This window comes from Chanodichthys erythropterus, chromosome 8, assembly GCF_024489055.1.
Source record: "Chanodichthys erythropterus isolate Z2021 chromosome 8, ASM2448905v1, whole genome shotgun sequence".
Lineage (NCBI taxonomy): Eukaryota > Metazoa > Chordata > Actinopteri > Cypriniformes > Xenocyprididae > Chanodichthys > Chanodichthys erythropterus.
This window is the reverse complement of record NC_090228.1, coordinates 21,764,420-21,781,752: the sequence shown is the minus strand read 5'-3', so window position 1 is coordinate 21,781,752 and position 17,333 is coordinate 21,764,420. Positions and strand designations below refer to the sequence as shown.

Below are 17,333 nucleotides of genomic sequence, written 5' to 3'. Positions count from 1 at the left end.
TCATGTCATTCCAAATCTTTATGCATTTCTTTCTTTCTTTGGAACACAAAGAATTTTGATAACATCATGGTAAAATTTTGGAAAGGAAAATTTTGGTGACTGACTATATGTTCAAAAAACTTTTCTCAGAATATCTATATAGATATGTAGATACAGAATATATTATTCATTTTGGGGTATATCCCTTAAAGTATCAACTTTGTCTCAGGTGTTTCCTCCTAAAATTCCTGATAAAAATACACAAGAATGAGACAACTGCTGGCATTCAGTCAGAATATAGAGCCATACCAATGTGAATATCAAAGCTCAGTTATTTTGGCCTTGGAAGAATTTGAAAAATATGAGTCCACATGAGATCTAACTATTGAACTACCTTCGTAAATCTGAGCCTAGTTTGAAACATTGTTGAAATCACTTCTGAAAGTCTAAAAGAGGAGACATATGGGATTACTGAGAAGAAATCTGTCTAGGAGAAACAACTGAAATATTGATGAGATTGTGCTTGTTCTTATTGTTGTGTGAGAACTCACCATTCTCAGACTGCCACCAGGTTTTCAGGCGGTTGGGAGTGAAGGTTGTCACCACATTCTCAATGCCGTGGCTGTTGGGGCTAATGAACTCATTGTATGGCCTTCGGGAATCACATTTAAAACACTTGTTTTCCTGAAAATGGACAGAGATCGAGATGCAGATGTTAGTGGAGCATGTGAGACATATAGAGTCTTTTGGGGGTTAGCGGAATGAAAAACACATTCATGCGGACCGCAGGAATCCAGATGTTCTGGATGTGCACCTGTTATTATCACCCTCTAATGCACATGACTCACCAGCATAAACTCTTATATACACAGAAACACTCACACAAGCTAAATCTAACTTACTTGGTCAAGCAAAATAACATAAACAACCAAGAAATTCTGAAAGTTTCTTTTCATACAATGAAAGTGAATAGGCACTGGTTCTGCAGAGCTCCAAAATGGACAAAACCCACCATTCTAAATACAGTTAAATGACTTTATAAGGCTATATATTATACAGCTAATTAAATAGCAAATAGCAAATATAGTCTAAATATAGGACTATATTTGCTATTTAATTAGCTGTATAATATATAGCCTTATAAAGTCATTTAACTGTATCTGGATTTTGCTGTAATATTGATGCTGATGATATTCCCTCCCATTGAAGCTCTGGGGCCGTATTCATAAAACATCTTAAGGCTAAAAGTAGCTCCTAACTTGCCGATTTAGGAGAAACTCTTAAAAATAATGGGCATGTCAATCCTAATTTTAGGAGTCCTATTTGCTCTAAGAGTATTTCACAAAGCATTTTAGTGCTAAAACCAGCTCCTAAGTCTGTGAAAAGTTAGGAGTAGTCAAGAGGACTACTAAGTCTCTAAAACCAAATTACAAACAGTCCTAATCCACCCAAAGACACTGTACACCATTGAGGCAATAGCGATTGAGCCTTGGGTGGTGACCTTTTTCTTTATAAATGCAATACATTTTGATTTATAGATTTGAATCTACAATGAGACGCCAAAAAAAATAAATAATAATCTTTAACAAATAAATTAATATTGTCTGATTACCTGTGACAGTGGTTTTGCAATTAACTGTATATACTAGTTTAATTAGTGACACTAAGCCTATTTAAAAAACTTTATGGCAACAATGGCAACATTTTATTTTGACTTTTTTTATTAAATATTTATTTGAATAGGGCAACATTTGTATTTTAAAACCTTTATTTTTCATTTGTACAATATTTCTATGATTAAATCACTCCCCCATCAGCCAATCACTGTGTGTATTCTCCATAGCAACAAGGTCAACCCCGCCCTTACTCTTAGCTTAAGACTTCAGTCTATTCCTAGAAAAAAAAAAAAAAAAGTCAAAGAATTTAGAACATCGTAAAGTTGAGTAGAATTTTCATTTTTCTGTAAACTATTCCTTTAAGGTTTGATAGTATCTCATAATTACAAATCCTGAAAACCAAAATTGCGTGTGCTAGATGTGTTGGACTGTTGTGTTCCAGATCCAATCTACACACAGTTCAGTTTGCAAGCATATCACTTGTTAGCATTTACAGTCAGACTTTTATTCTGGGGGCCACACAGATAGTGTGTAAAGGGCAAAACAGTGGCCTAAGGGGATCTGGAACATCTGACCGGGTCCTTCATCCTCCCACTACATACTCTTCACACAGAGATCCGATTGTTAATCAGATAGTGAATACAAGTGTGGGAAGAAAAAAACGAATGCTGTGCTACAACCCAACAAAATACAGAAAGATTATGATCAAATCGCACAGATGTTTTTAGGATATATTTCATGTACAAGACATGGAGATAATAACTGAAAAACTCTCTCTCTCTCTCTCTCTCTCTCTCTCTCTCTCTCTCTCTCTCTCTCTCTCTCTATATATCTCTATATCTATATCTATATATTATATATCTATATCTATATCTATATCTATATATATATATATATATATATATATATATACAATATATATATATACAATATATAAATTTATCTCATTTTATATTATATAATATAATATAAAACATATTTTTTAGAACTGATTTATTGTGATTCATTTCATGATCAGATTCATTTCATTATCAGATTTCCTTATCCAAACGCATTGCAGTAACGACCATTTTGGGATGTTTTACTTGCTAACAAAAACTTTAAATGCCACATGATTTCACATTAAATTATACTGTCCATAAAGAAAAATAAGCCTATTTTAATAATTGATGAATTGTGACTAATTATATGAAAATTAATCAATTACCCTCCAATATTGAAATGCTTTTGGACATTTTGACTTTGTGCTTTTCTCATTATTCTATATTATTTCTCAGATGTTTTTTTTAATCAGTATTTTGTATCTAAACCAATTTAACACATCATGGGATATGTGATATATTTGCATGTTTGACTTTGATAGTACATGATGTAGGTTTGTTGCATTACCTGCAAATGGCTCACGATGCAGAAATTCTCTGGTCCATTCATTCCACATGTGGAGGAGGCCGAAAGCCGATGTGCTCTCCCTATCAGCAAATCGCCTGTAGATGGGTAACAGCTCCCCTCTGCACACTTGTCATTGTGATCAGGTAATTGTGCCAGGGTATGCAAAGCAATGGCTAGGGGAATCATAATGATTTTATCACATTGTGCTAAAATACTTATGAACATGAGCGGCATTACAAATGCGATTAAACTTAAATGAAAACCAGAGAAGTTAATAAAAGTACAATGAAAGTTCATTCATAGGGGTGAGTGAGGCCAGTTGTCACACATATCGCTTCAGTGAATATTTCTATGGGTATTTTTTATTTATTTATTTTTTTTTCTCAGTTTACATAATCACTTGCATTAAAGTCTAGCCATAGATATATAGATTTGATTGATTGATTGATTGATAGCAAAACATGCAAATCCACTGCTAGAGAAAATAAGTATTTGCATATTTGGATTTTGATTCAAAATCTCACTATGCTTCAACCCTAGTGACAACAAGCCCCAACTAACCTCCCTTATGAAGATCAACAGTAAGATGTAACTCATACTTTCTAAACTATTACATCACTGAAACGTGTAAACTATGCACACGGTTAATCATTTTGGCTTCTGGTTACAGTAGAGTCTGTTCCTAATTACTGAAATGAATATCACATGGGAACGCTTATTGACCTGATGGAGAGTTAAATGTGGTATGCAGGAAATCGGATGGGATGCACACAAACCTTTAAACACTAAACCTGACACTTATAATGGATGCTGATTATGGACTAAATTAAATTTCGAACATACTGCATACGGAACCATTCTTTATAAACTTTTATATTTAAAAGTAGAAATAAGAAGAACAAAGTTTCAAATTAGAACTAAACATTCTTGTAAGAATTCAAGACATCAAACTTGACACTATGCAACACCAAACCTAAATAAGTTTATACTGGATGCTGATTTTGGACCACATTTCACAAATACTGCACCTTTCTTTCCCAAATTTTAAAGTAGAAATAATAATTAAAATAAAGTTTCATGTTAGAACTCATTTGTTTTGAATCCTTTCAAGAATTTTAAGCACCACAAACAACTTTCTAGTTACTCCATGTACTTGTACCTTACAGAACCCAAACCCCAAAAACATCTGGTAATGTTAAAAGCAATAATAAATCTGGGACATCATAAACTCCAAGACAAACATGAGCTGTAACAAATGAAAAACGATGGCAGTTTTATTTTTTTAGGAGAATAACGATAAACAAAACTTACATATCGTTAGAGCTGTAGTCTGAAAAGTCCACATTGTTGCTCTTGTTCTCTAGCAATGTTTTCCAGAGCTGAATAACTGTGGAGCGTGGGAGAAGCGAAGCTCCCGCCCCTGAGATTAACTGACGCTGATTTATGCTTCTAGTGTACCCTGTGTTACGCCAAACCAATGTGGCGGTGTCTCAAATCCGTGTGAGCTGCCTACCAATATAGCATTTAGGGGCAGTATGTCTAAATAAAAGTGAATCTTAAGGCGCGAGCGCGAACAGCATTTTTTGGGTATCATAGGCGCGGTTCCAACCAACTCACAGGACGCGTTCTTGTTTTTTTTTAAAAAAACCGCGTGATTAAACAGAGAACGTGTTTTTAAAAATTTAACTTTAGGCTATGCTTTCCACACACTTTCTGATCAATTTTGGCGTATGAATAAGGTGAAACATCATAAATTATTATTAGTCTCCTTATAGGTTACAAAAAAAAAAATCACAATCCCCTCTTGGCGACGTCACTACAGGTAATGTTAGTAAAACTAGCTTTCTAAAGTAAAACATAAAACAAGTACAAATCTTTAAAAACAAAAATTAAAAATGACTTATACGTTTTTGAAATTATTTTAATTTAAAAAGGTCAAACAAATATCATTTTTTGTTCTGATATTTGTACTAACCTTTTCCCCCCACATTTTTCATTACCATTTTAGATTTTCAAGTCCCACCAGTCCCGAGCCAAATGTTATAAATTTATAGTGAAAAATACAACTACTTCAAAAACAACACTCTTTCATACTTTTTAAAAGAAAAGGATTTTAATACAGCATATTTATTCGTCCACAACTGATCTGTAAATGTAAAAACATGAAATTGGACATGGCAAAAAGTAGTTACAGAATCACTCAAGTATTTTAAAATCTTAAGGCTTTTGCATCAATTCTTTTGTTTAAAATACTGACCATCATAATTATGTAATGATTATATTATAGAATAGAAAAATAGAAATCATTCTTTAAAAACACATGCTTAGAAAGAGGTGGATTGTGGGTACAAAATGAAAAAAAAAAAAAAAAATGAAGAAATCTTGGCCAAACCTAAACTGTTTGTAATTCCTTCAGTTGGTGTTATCAAAACCATGTAATAATGCTATATTTATATACACCGCTACTGCAAACATCAGTAATGCATTATGTATGATTTCTACTACAAATGTATTTCATAAAAAGTAATACTTTTATTTACTACGGATACCCATAGAGATAATTTAAAAACAACAGTGTTGGAAATTATTATGAACATTATCATTGCAATTAAATGCATTTGAAATAAAGCTGCACTCATATCAGTGTTGTAAATGACAGAACTACAGTTTGGCCTTTACTGTATAGTTTGAACTTAAGCAGAGGTGCTGCCGCAGAAATGCTAATATCTTATTCCATGCGTCCTCTTGTGCGTAAGCGTGCGGTTTGGTCCGTCCACCCCATAGCATGACAACTGCAGCAACAATAACTTGCATTCAGAAGTATATTCAAACAAATGACAAATTACACAATTTAAAATTCTAAATAGGTTATATTTATATGAAAAATGCAAAGAGGGTGCATACTTTTCTTTCTCATTTCTTGCAGCATGAAGTTAGTTGCTCGGAAGTGAGGTGAGTATGGAGGTTCAATCAGATGACCAGCATCAGGATATGTTAGGACTGTCAACAAGTGCCGATTTCCGGCTTTCTCCATCATCATCTCCATCTAGGTATAAAAAATCCAAATCAAAGACCCAATTCACATCAGACCACTTGAATCATAGTTGAGAACATTACGCCACATTTATTTAAAGGGACAGTTCACCTAAAAATGAAATCGTTATGTTGCTTTTTATGGCAACTGGTGTTTTCAAGCTTTCAAACAGGCCAATTTTAAGTATAACTGAAAATCTTTATTTCCATCTTTAAATTCTTTGCCACATTCACAAGAGTTCATGAAAGAAGTGTGAACAAATTATTCTTTTAATGAATCAGTTGATCCAGTTCACAAAACATCATAAATTTAGTTTCGTTCCTCATACAAAGCATTCATATGACTGCTTAAGACTTGTAATATAATGCAGATGTCACCGTTATGTTAAGTTAGTTTGCTTTCATTAACTTTTAGTTTTTCATTCATCACATGAGTTTTTGTCTTTGTTTTTTCTCATTAGTTTCTATGGACACAGATTATCATCACAGCTGTTCATTATTTTGTCGTCATTACTGTGTATGGAAGTTCCTCCTTGTGCACTCTTCATTTGTCCAGTACTGGTTGTGTTTAATACACAGTTTCACATGTTGGCTGTCTAGTTTGGAGTTATTTAATAAACCTTGTGTTATATTCACATCATCTTTGTCTTCCTTAGATTGAGTGTAACAGCATATGGACTATAATTCATATGGACTACCTTTATGCCTTATAGTTTGAAAACTCAATCACCCGTTTATTGTAAATGTATGGAAAAGGTGAAAAAATATGTTCGTGTCTTAGTGGCTTCCTGAGTTATTTCCTCCCAAAATAGTTTGTAAATGCTATTTCTCTGTTAATGTTTTTTTTATTTTACAGACCTATAAATCATAGCATAAAGTAGCACATATTTAGCATTAGATTTTGTGTAGATACTGATAGTGGTGGTTGAGGTTGACAACACATGTTAAAGAGACCGCTCACCCAAAACTAAAAATTCTGTCATCGTATTCTTATGTCCTTCCAATCCTGTATGACTGACTTACTTCATTTCTGATATTTTCAGAAATTTTTCAGCCTTTTATGTTTGTTCATTCACTGGAGGTCAATGTTAACCAAGACCAACAATCTTCAAAATATCACTTTTGTTTGTGTGTGTTCAGTTTTTATATATTTCAGTTTATCATTTTTATTAATGTCTTTTTGTTTTAGTAATTTCAGTACCTCAACTTAAACTTGTATTCAGTTAGTAGTCAAGCCAAGTTTTTTTTTTGTTTTTTATTTTTTTCCACTATATCTCAATTAACAAAATGATTTTTAATTGTAAAATATAGTTAATAATATAGTTTATTATTTAGTAAATATATTTAAATAGTTATATTTTGTAGTTTTTAGTAATCAAACCATGAAGAAAAACTACGAAAAGAATTTTCAATTTTGGGTAACTATTCCTTTAATATAGTATTATTGTCTATAATTAATATTGTCTTACATTAGCTGTCCTTTTACGGTATCTGCTGAAATCATAAATGTTTAGTAATATGTTCAGTTTGGTCAAACTAAAATATATATGACTCACATCTGCAGCAGATTCAACAGAAGCCCAGTTCTGATCATCACCAGCATTCACCAACAGTAGCGGACAATTTATTCTCCCAACCTATGTGCATGTAAAAAACAGAACTGACATTACTAGAAATAAATAAATAAATAAATAATAATAATAACAACATGCAAATGAACTCTATATGAACAAACCTATGACAAAGTCATACTCACGTCCACCTTGAGAGCTGGGTCTGATGGAATCGGCAAGATGATGTCTCTTTGTATTACCTGGTTCTCTTCATTCATACGTACCTTATCCATATTCCTGCAATGAACATTATTTTTTTAACTGAAACATCTGAACCCATTCTATTTTTAAAATTGTAGGATGTCATATGAGTGGTCTTGTTATGGTCCTCAGGCACTTGTTAAATTAGCCTGACAGGAAGAAAAAGCTTCCTACTGCATTGGTCAGGAAATGCCTTGCCAGTTCCTGAATTTTTGTTCATTCACATTATAAATAAAAATGGAGAGAAATAAAGAATATATTACTACTGTTGCTACATTACTATTGAGGCTCAGTCAGGTTGTGAATCAATGTTTAACATCCACTCACTTTTTTATCTCCTCAAAGGCTTCAAAAAGAGATTTATCAATAGGAACCACATGACTTCCGCTGATACACACACAGCACTGGGGCTACAAGACAGTAAAATGATATTAAATACTAAAAAGCTGCATTTAAAATATAGATAACTGTATATGTGTGTAAGCAGGTCAAGCAAACCTTGATGACTTTGGAGTAGGCTGCCATACTGAGTGTGACGGCACCTCCAAAAGATAGCCCAAGCATTGCCATACGATCCTTCTGTACCTTTGGATAGTTTTGCAAAATCTGGTATGCTTTCTACAGGAACAATGTATATACAAAGTAAGTGAGATCTAGAGTATATCTGGAAACAAATGGAATGCATGGGTAACCAATTAAATGACAAAGGTTGATGACATCTTTGGTGAAGATTAGCAAAGATGTCTTATCAAATTGGGAACACATTAACAAAATTCAGAACTCAAAAGTCTTGAATTACCTCAAAGTACGACACATCAACATCAGCTGTTCTCAGCTCTTCTGGAGCGAGGTACTCAAGTGCCATGGATGCAAAGCCATGAGATGCGAGCAGGGCAGAACGATACTCGACCAAACCGCCACCTCCTCCCCATAGGTCCAGCACTGCTGGGTATGGCCCTGGGCCTAAAAAAAAAACAAAACACAAAGCAAGTTATTTACAAGCAATTTAATTTAAATGTGTGATTTAATGAAAGTAGCCAAACATCTTTTCTTCCATATTGTGATGTGCATCCTATGAAACGGATTATTGAAAAAAAAAAAAGCAAAAAAAAAAAAGCAGGGACTTAGTTCTATACATTGGTTGTTAATTAATCTTAAATTTGTTAAAATATTTTTCAAGGTAAAATAGTATTTATGAATATCATGCATATCAATATATTATTCACATGACATTTACAACCTGAATTATCCTTGCCTCATCATAATTTTAAAATATTGACCTTCATGACGGTCTGCAGGGGTCCTCTCTACGATAGTAATGTGTGGTTGCAAGCCACTAATGAAGAGGAATACGCTGGATTGTCTTTATTAATAAAACAGAAATACACGTGAGATCGCTGGAGAAACGGTAAGAATGCTAACCAAACTAAATGCATACACTGCAATTGATAAACACATCTGAAATCAAAGGGCTATAAATACATAGGGCAAACCAAGGGAACTAAACAAGATACAAGTGAACATAAGAAACCAATTAAAGTAAACTAAAACGAAACTAAACCGGGTGGGGAAACAGGAACTAAAGGAAACAGAACCGAAATTAAATATGAGTCCACGTAAAAGAACATAAACCTGACTATGATGCCATTTTTTGCTTTTTTTTTCTATGTTTGTATGTTTGATTTACCAAATGATTTTGTTGGCTGTGCCACATGACTTTGATTTGGCAGACAAAACTTTTCAAATACTAATTAAGTGAAGCGGTTTCATCTTTTTCCAACTTTGTTTTATTTTCAAGAACTTTATTATTTTAATGAAGACATTTTTGTGACTTTGTAAAAAAAAAAAAAAAAAAAAAAAAAAAAAAATAAAACTAAATAAATGTTAATTCAGAAGTGAATAAACCTTGGTATCATAGAAGCGGTGCATTTTAATCACTGTCAGAGCTGGGTAGATTACTTATGAATTGTAGTTACTGATTACAAATGACATGGCAAAATTTGTAATCAGTAATATCTCTTAGATTACACATTTTTGGTAATGTAATCTGACTACTTTTGGATTACATTTAGATTGCTTTTGTGCTAATCCTTATTTGATGTCACATATTTTGTAGGACAATCTTGTACTATTTTGACAGATAGAACAAAAAAAATATGTTCCAAAAAATATATTCTATTCACCAACAAGAGCCTTAACAGATTCTTTTTAAAGTGCAATGTATGGACAGTTAATTCTTCAAATTACTAACACTAATGTACCTGTTATTTGCTGATAGTAATGCTGAATAAAACAAAATCACATCTTATGATTTTATAACATATCTACTTATGTTGCTGTTTTCTTAATTTACTTAAAATTAAGAAAACGGCAACATAACAAAAACAAATATTCTTCTTGTTGCTGATTTCTGTGCATGATTCCACACCCCTCCACCTCACCACCGGAAAAACTCGAAGAATCATGATCGTATATAAGCGTCAGGTTTATGATGATGAAAAAAAAAAAATGTAATATGTATGTAATATGTATGTATGTATATGTTCAAAAAAAGAAAAAATTAGGAAAATCACTGAATTGTGAACAACTTACTGCCTTTGTGTAAATAATATATAATCCATAAAGTAACTGTAGTCTGATTACAAGTATTTTAAAAAGTAGTTTACTCTAATTACAAGTACTTGATTTTTGGAATCCGATTACGTAATCCAGATTACATGTAATCCATTACTAGCCAGCTCTGATCACTGTATATATAAATTGTATTTTTCAAGGTGCCCTCGAATGAAAAATTTAATTTATCTTAGCATAGTCAAATAACAAGAGTTCAGTACATGGAAATGACATACAGTGAGTCTCGAACACCATTGTTTCCTCCTCCTTATATAAATCTCATTTGTTTAAAAGACCTCCGAAGAACAGGCGAATCTCAACATAACACCGACTGTTACGTAACAGTCGGGGTGTATGCCCCAATATTTGCATATGCCAGCCCATGTTCCCTACATTATGAAAGGCATTAGACAAGGGCAGCCAGTAACGTCTGGATCTGCACAAGTGAATCAACAGACTAGGTAAGCAAGCAAGAACAATAGCGAAAAATGGCAGATGGAGCAATAATAAATGACATGATCCATGATATCATGATATTTTTAGTGATTTGTAAATTGTTTTTCTAAATGTTTCGTTAGCATGTTGCTAATGTACTGTTAAATGTGGTTAGTTACTATCATTTCTTACTGTATTCAGAGACAAGAGCTGTCGCTATTTTCATTTTTAAACCCTAGCAGTCTGTATAATGCATAAACACAACTTCATTCTTTATAAATCTCTCCAACAGTGTAGCATTAGCCGTTAGCCACGGAGCACAGCCTCAAATTCATTCAGAATCAAATGTAAACAATATAACAGTATACAATATTCACATAATCCACCGCATGCATGCTGCATGTATGACAAACACTTTGTAAAGATCCATTTTAGGGTTATAATAGCTGTGTAAACTGTTTATGCACTGTTCAAGGCAAGCGCGAGCTCCATGGGCGTGGAGCACGAGAATTAAAGGGCCAGTAGCCCTGAATCGGCTCTTTTATTATGATGCCCCAAAATAGGCAGTTAAAAAAATGAATTAAAAAAAAATCTATGGGGTATTTTGAGCTGAAACTTCAGACACATTCAGGGGACACCTTAGACTTACATCTTTTTACATCTTACATCTTTGACTTACATCTTAGATTACATCTTTTTTTAAAAAGTTCTAGGGCACCTTTAATGTATTATGAGCATCTCATCATTGTGTATTTACCTGGAGGAAGAAATAAAGCTCCTCGTACTCCTTTCTCCCTGATGTTCACCCTCTCCACACCTGGTGCAACATACCAGCGTTCTGTGACACCAGTTGCAAGGGGTGTTATCTCGCTGAAACCTTGAGATAGATGCCCGCTGTATACTGAAATGTGTATTACCATCGGTGTAAGAACATTTGTCTTACGCAACCTTGAATGAAAGAGTAAGAGAATACATGAGAAAGGGATGACTTTTAACAATAATAACATCTCATACTTTGGATTCAGTTGGCGAAAAAGGGAATTTAAAATTTGTGAGAGAAATAGCATTAAAAACACACCATGCGATTTTGCAAGTCTAAGTCAAGTATGTGTTCGCTGCAGCCTGTATCTCGATGACGTACTGGACTAAATACGTAATGGATGTATGCTTTTTTTTTCCTAACCAGGTTAAGGCTAGGGTGTAGGGTAGGATTAGTAGTATTTGTTGTGGCACTGTGCAGGCAATCAGCATGTCAACTGATTGACATCAGTGTATTGGAATTGGTATTGGATTTAATCCAGTACATCATCATGCTATTGGCTGCAGAGAGAACAGTCTAATCGAAGTTACCTGAGTCCAGATCGACTTCCTGGTATGGGCCTCATGCTCCACAGCAACCCCATCTGCTCTATGCCTTCATAGGTGCCTCCCAAACTTGCATCTTTTGCCACTACATTTCAACAGAATATATACACATCATGTCATTCATGCATACAGCAACAATGTGTTATGTTATTATTTTCTAGATCATTATTAACACTGCAAAATGCAAAACTTGTGAATTCTGTGACAGTATATTTTTGTGCCCAGCTGGAAAATCCAGCTAAAACTAGCTTCATATGGTCTCTAGTTGGTTGAAAAAGGTTATTTATCATCATCCAAGGTAGATTAGGTAGTTGATCAGTTGATCAGGCTGGGGATTTCCATTCATTACCTCCCTTACAATAATTCACTATGGAAAACATAGTTTCTTTCTTTCTTTCTTTCTTGTCCCTGAAGTGCAATTGGTTTTGCAGCAAGACCAGCATACAAAAAACACAACTAATAATACATTAAAAACAACATAAAAAAACTACACAAGACAACAACAGGCCCAAACAACTACCTACTTCCCCCCTACTCCCCTCTTGCCCAAATTTAACAGAGAAATAGCAGTGGGAACGAATGAATGTTTATACCTGTTACTACTAAAAGAGTTCTGCTGAACTCAAAATCTTACTACGGGTATTAACTATTTTCACAAGAGCAGTTTTTTCCTTTACACTAAGAAGGTCATACCGGCATAATATAGCGAATGTTAAAACTGACTCAATAAGATTTGTAAACCAAAGTCATCGAGGACCTATCAACTTTAAACTTGGACAGTCTCCGTAGACAGAACAGATGTTAACATTCAACTTATCAATCACACATCCAGATACGCGTATATGATTCCACAACCTCAACCTCCTGCTATTTAATGAGTGTTCTCTTTAAGTCTATATATTGTAAAGAAATGAATAGTTTTTTTACTTTTTTGGCAAGGATGAATTAAACTGCTCAAAAGTGATAGTAAAGACTTTTAAATTGTAACAAAAAAATATATTCAAAGTAAAAGCTGTTTTTTTTTTTTTTTTTTTTTTTTAAAGTTTCAATTCATCAAAGAATCCTGGGGGAAAAAAATGTATTGCGGTTTCCACAAAAATATTAAGCAGCAGAATCATATTCAGCTGATAAGAAATGTTTCTTGAGTACCAAATGAGCATATTAGAATGATTTCTGAAGGATCATGTGACACTGATACATTTTCAGCAACCATTACCATTAGTATTCAATCACAGAAAATTACATTTTAAAATAGATTAAAACAGAAGTTATTTTAAATTGTAGTAATTTCATTATATTACTGTTTTACTGTATTTTTGATCATATAAATGAAGTCTTAGTACCCTTCTTTTAAAAATGACTTCTTTCAAAAACATAAAATAAAAATATCTTACTCACCCCAAACTTTTGAATGGTGGTGTACGTTGGTAAGGACTCGGTTTACTGTGGTAACTTTTGAAAGGGTCATGCATTAGACTGCACTACATACCTGTTACTATTCCATGTTCATCACTGATATAGTGGCCAAACGCCTCCCAGAAGTCCTTGTCTTCTGACTGATGTAGAGAGTGTAGAGTCACCTCTTGATTTGGCAGTAAATTCATTATGATAATCTGACACTTCTCATCCACCAGCGCTCGACTGGGCTGGATAGTCAGCATAGGACATGTCCCTTTCTCAGTGCTTACAGTCCTATACAGAATTAAATGAGAGATTGAAAAGTGTCTGAACAATGTTATTTTTCTCTGTTAAATTGCATTGTCGTGTAGAATAGAATAATCGTTATTGTCATTATACACAGGTATAATGAAATGTAATGTAATTGCTCTTATTTAGTTTTTTCTTAATTATATGCAATACTCAACCATTTAGTAAATATCATTAAAATAAGTGAAAGCAGTACAAAAACCATAGTAGCACATTTGAACAGCTGCATGTCCTTAAGTGACTTTAGTGCTCAATGTTGTTTAGTCATTAATCATTAGTACATTGTGTGTGAGTCGCAAATCTTTACTAAGTGTGTGAATATTTAAAAGAGAGCTCACAATTTCTTCTCACTTCTGTGAAAAAGGTGTAATGGAAGCTAAAGCTCTGGCATAGAAGTCTATCATTCTGTTATCGATTTTAATGTCTTGAACCGTTTTCTGGAGGGTAGTAATTCAAATATGTAGTAGCCAAGGTATGCAAGTGTATACACGTCAACCACAAATTTAAACCAATATGTCAGTGGAAATGGTTTTTTGAATGGCTGATATATGTAAAGTAGAGTTTGCATGTTCTCTCCGTGTCTGCTTGATTTTCTGGTTGGTCCGGTTTCCCCCACAATCCAGAGGTCGTATAAGTAAGAGAGGGATACATACTGAATATGCAGTAGCCAATTTATAGATTATACTGCAATTTAAAATTAAACAGATTTATAAAGTAACTTCACACTATATGTAAACACACAATTATCTAAATGCACAAATATTGAAGTGAGTTGATCAGCCAGTTCAAATCAACTCTCTGGGGCAACTGATTCATTGAAAAGACTCACAAACGTTTACAAATTGAGCGTAGATATCAATAGTGTGCCATGTAGAGCTACTGTGGATAAGATTTTTAGCGATTAACTTTGTTTCAACAATTTCCTACTGTTCTTCACACAATATGGCTTCTAAAGACTTGTAATATAAGGCAAGTCATGTGGACGGACTACTTTTATGATAGCTTTGTGGTGCTTTTCCATCCTTTTTGAAGCTTAACATATTCAGTCACCATTAACTGTAATGAAATGAAAAAATAAAATGTTTCACTTAATTCCACACACACCCAAGACAAAAAAAGAAGTAAAAGGATAAGAAATGACAGTGGTGCAATAAGCACTTGAAATGAACTCTGAAGTGAAATCAACCACACCATGGTATTCCCACAGCAATGCCATTGACTGTACATAAACCATGGTTAAAGGATTAGTTCACTTTCAAATTAAAATTTCCTGATAATTTAGTCACCCCCATGTCATCCAAGATGTCCATGTCCTTCCTCCTTCGATCGAAAAGAAATGAAGGTTTTTGATGAAAACATTCCAGGATTATTTTCCTTATAGTGGACTTCAATGGCCTCCAAACGGTTGAAGGTCAAAATTACAGTTTCAAAGCATTCTACACGATCCCAGACGAGAAATAAGGGTCTTGTCTAGAGAAACCATCATCTCATTTTCTAAAAAAAAATTCAAAATTATATACGTTTTAACCATAAATGCTCATCTTGAACTAGCTCTCTTCTTCTTCTCTATTAGAATTCCAGCAGTGTAGACACTGCTAAGTGTATTACTGCCCTCCACAGGTCAAAGTTTGAACTAATTGTTATATACTTGCACTAGCAAATTGAATATGACAATTTAGTTCAAACTTTGACCTGTGGAGAGCAGTAATACTCTTAGTAGCGTCTACACTGTTGGAATTCAAATAGAGAAGAATAGGAGAGCATTTATGGTTAAAATGTATAAAATTTTAATTTTTAAAAAAAATTTGTGATGGTTTCTGTAGATAAGACCTTTATTTCTTGTCTGGGATTACGTAGAACGCTTTGAAGCTGCACGGAAACTGTAATTTTGACCTTCAACCATTTTGGGTCCATTGAAGTCCACTATATGGAGAAAAATCCTGGAATTTTTTTCCTCAAAAACCTGAATTTCTTTTCAACTGAAGAAAGAAGGACATGAACATCTTGGATGACATGGGGGTGAGTAAATTATCAGGAAATTTTAATTTGAAAGTGAACTAATCCTTTAATGTTACCTGTTTTTAGCCAAAACTGTCCTTGAAATTTAAAAAAGAAAAAATTGGGAAAAAGGACGTTAATTTATGATTTTGCATTAGTTTGTTTTTGCCTGAAGAAAAGAAGTCCGTACCTAACTGGTGCTAACATGATTTAGTCAGGCGTTTCTTCTGTGATGGGTTTCAGGTGTTAAACTGATCCGAACAGCTTCAGGACAGAAATTATGTCTGAAATAAGCAGAAACAAACAGAACAACATGAAATCGCAGTTATGGTCCTCACTTTCCGAAAACTTCACAACATGTTACCACAATAGAAAACTGAATGAAAACAATCACAATATTTGGCATGCGACATGAGTTGAAGTTGTGCTAAGACCGTACTCGGAAGGAAGTGTTTTAATCCAAATTATTTCAATCTTACCGCAAGAAAATTAGTGTTAATAACAAGAAATGATCTAACTTAGTTGTCAAACTGTCGTCTGAATCCCTGGCTGAGTGCTGCTCGTGGGCTAATGTTGATGACGAAATGTTACCTTTGACACAGATGTTCGTGCTTACACCAGCAAAGGTCGTTTATAACTCTTTTAGAGGGCATACATTTTCTATTTATTATTTACTAAAATCGAAATTTAGCATGTTGAAGGGGGGGAGACACGTCCCCATAACTGCAACAAAAGCTCCACTGCCACATTAGTGTGGCAATAAAGAAAACGCGTCTATTTAATTGGAATAGTAATCTGCACATTATTAAATGACAACATGAAACGACCAATTTCATACCACAAGAATGCCATTCCACTCCAAGTGTATTCCAGTACCAGTCCAGTTGTTCTCGGTTTCCGTCCACTGTTGACGCAAAGCATCACGTAACTCAGGGATGCCAGATTGAGAGAATACCAACTCAACTACGCTGTTTGCACGGAGCGTTCTTTAGAACTTCCGCATTACAGTTTTTTCCAATTGCTAACACACTAAAATGACATGCACAGCACAATTATTTAAACTGACACACAGAGAGCAAAACTTCTTCTCAAGTCTCCAAAAGTCTAAACACCTTTTCTGTTTTACACACATTTTGCATTTCAAAATAGCACTTTTTAAATTCACTAAATACAGTTCTCTGCATAAGACACAACAATCTGACATAAAGTCACATGTTTGCCATTTCAAAACACTGCCATTCAAAATGACACTACATGAGCTAATTGGCCAATTACATGTGCCACCTGGCCAAACACCTCAGTGGTTAATTGTTAACACTTCAATCAGGATGTAAGCACTATGAAAAGACCACAGGTGAGAACCTTTTTTTTTACAACAACAATG

General features: G+C 34.0%; 2 protein-coding genes across 6 annotated transcripts in view; both read right to left on the bottom strand.

Moving 5' to 3' along the window:
- The window catches only part of lamb1b (laminin, beta 1b), a 44,904-nt gene extending 40,509 nt beyond the window's left edge, over positions 1 to 4,395 (bottom strand). For both annotated transcript variants that reach the window (XM_067392316.1, XM_067392317.1), the window contains exons 1-3: positions 4,296 to 4,395; positions 2,985 to 3,157; positions 531 to 663 (exon numbers count right to left, since the gene is read on the bottom strand). In XM_067392316.1, the coding sequence (XP_067248417.1) occupies positions 531 to 663; positions 2,985 to 3,157; positions 4,296 to 4,329 (340 nt within the window). In that variant the 5' untranslated portion in view covers positions 4,330 to 4,395. The remainder of the gene's footprint in view (positions 1 to 530; positions 664 to 2,984; positions 3,158 to 4,295) is intronic.
- A 705-nt stretch (positions 4,396 to 5,100) lies between these two features.
- On the bottom strand, positions 5,101 to 16,923 carry acot18 (acyl-CoA thioesterase 18). 4 transcript variants are annotated; one of them, XM_067392312.1, is made up of 12 exons: positions 16,788 to 16,923; positions 16,140 to 16,233; positions 13,734 to 13,936; positions 12,230 to 12,329; positions 11,637 to 11,827; positions 8,631 to 8,794; positions 8,330 to 8,449; positions 8,159 to 8,241; positions 7,774 to 7,867; positions 7,574 to 7,654; positions 5,889 to 6,030; positions 5,101 to 5,776 (listed from the first exon to the last, which is right to left on the bottom strand). In XM_067392312.1, the coding sequence occupies exons 2-12, from the start codon at positions 16,154 to 16,156 to the stop codon at positions 5,646 to 5,648; spliced, it is 1,326 nt and encodes a 441-aa protein (XP_067248413.1). In that variant the 5' UTR covers positions 16,157 to 16,233; positions 16,788 to 16,923; the 3' UTR covers positions 5,101 to 5,645. The 4 variants fall into 4 exon arrangements, with proteins under 4 accessions (XP_067248413.1, XP_067248414.1, XP_067248415.1 ...); XM_067392313.1 differs by lacking the exon at positions 16,788 to 16,923 and adding an exon at positions 16,429 to 16,554; XM_067392314.1 differs by lacking the exon at positions 16,788 to 16,923 and adding an exon at positions 16,468 to 16,519.
- Between the last annotated feature and the right edge of the window lie 410 nt (positions 16,924 to 17,333).

Bases quoted from the DNA above. Each gene is read 5' to 3' on its own strand.
- acot18 (XM_067392312.1), bottom strand. The intron at 6,031-7,573 runs GTGAGTCATATA...TTTTATACCTAG, and splicing joins CTGTTGAATCTGCTGCAGAT to ATGGAGATGATGATGGAGAA. The intron at 5,777-5,888 runs GTATGCACCCTC...TTGTTGCTGCAG, and splicing joins GCAAGAAATGAGAAAGAAAA to TTGTCATGCTATGGGGTGGA.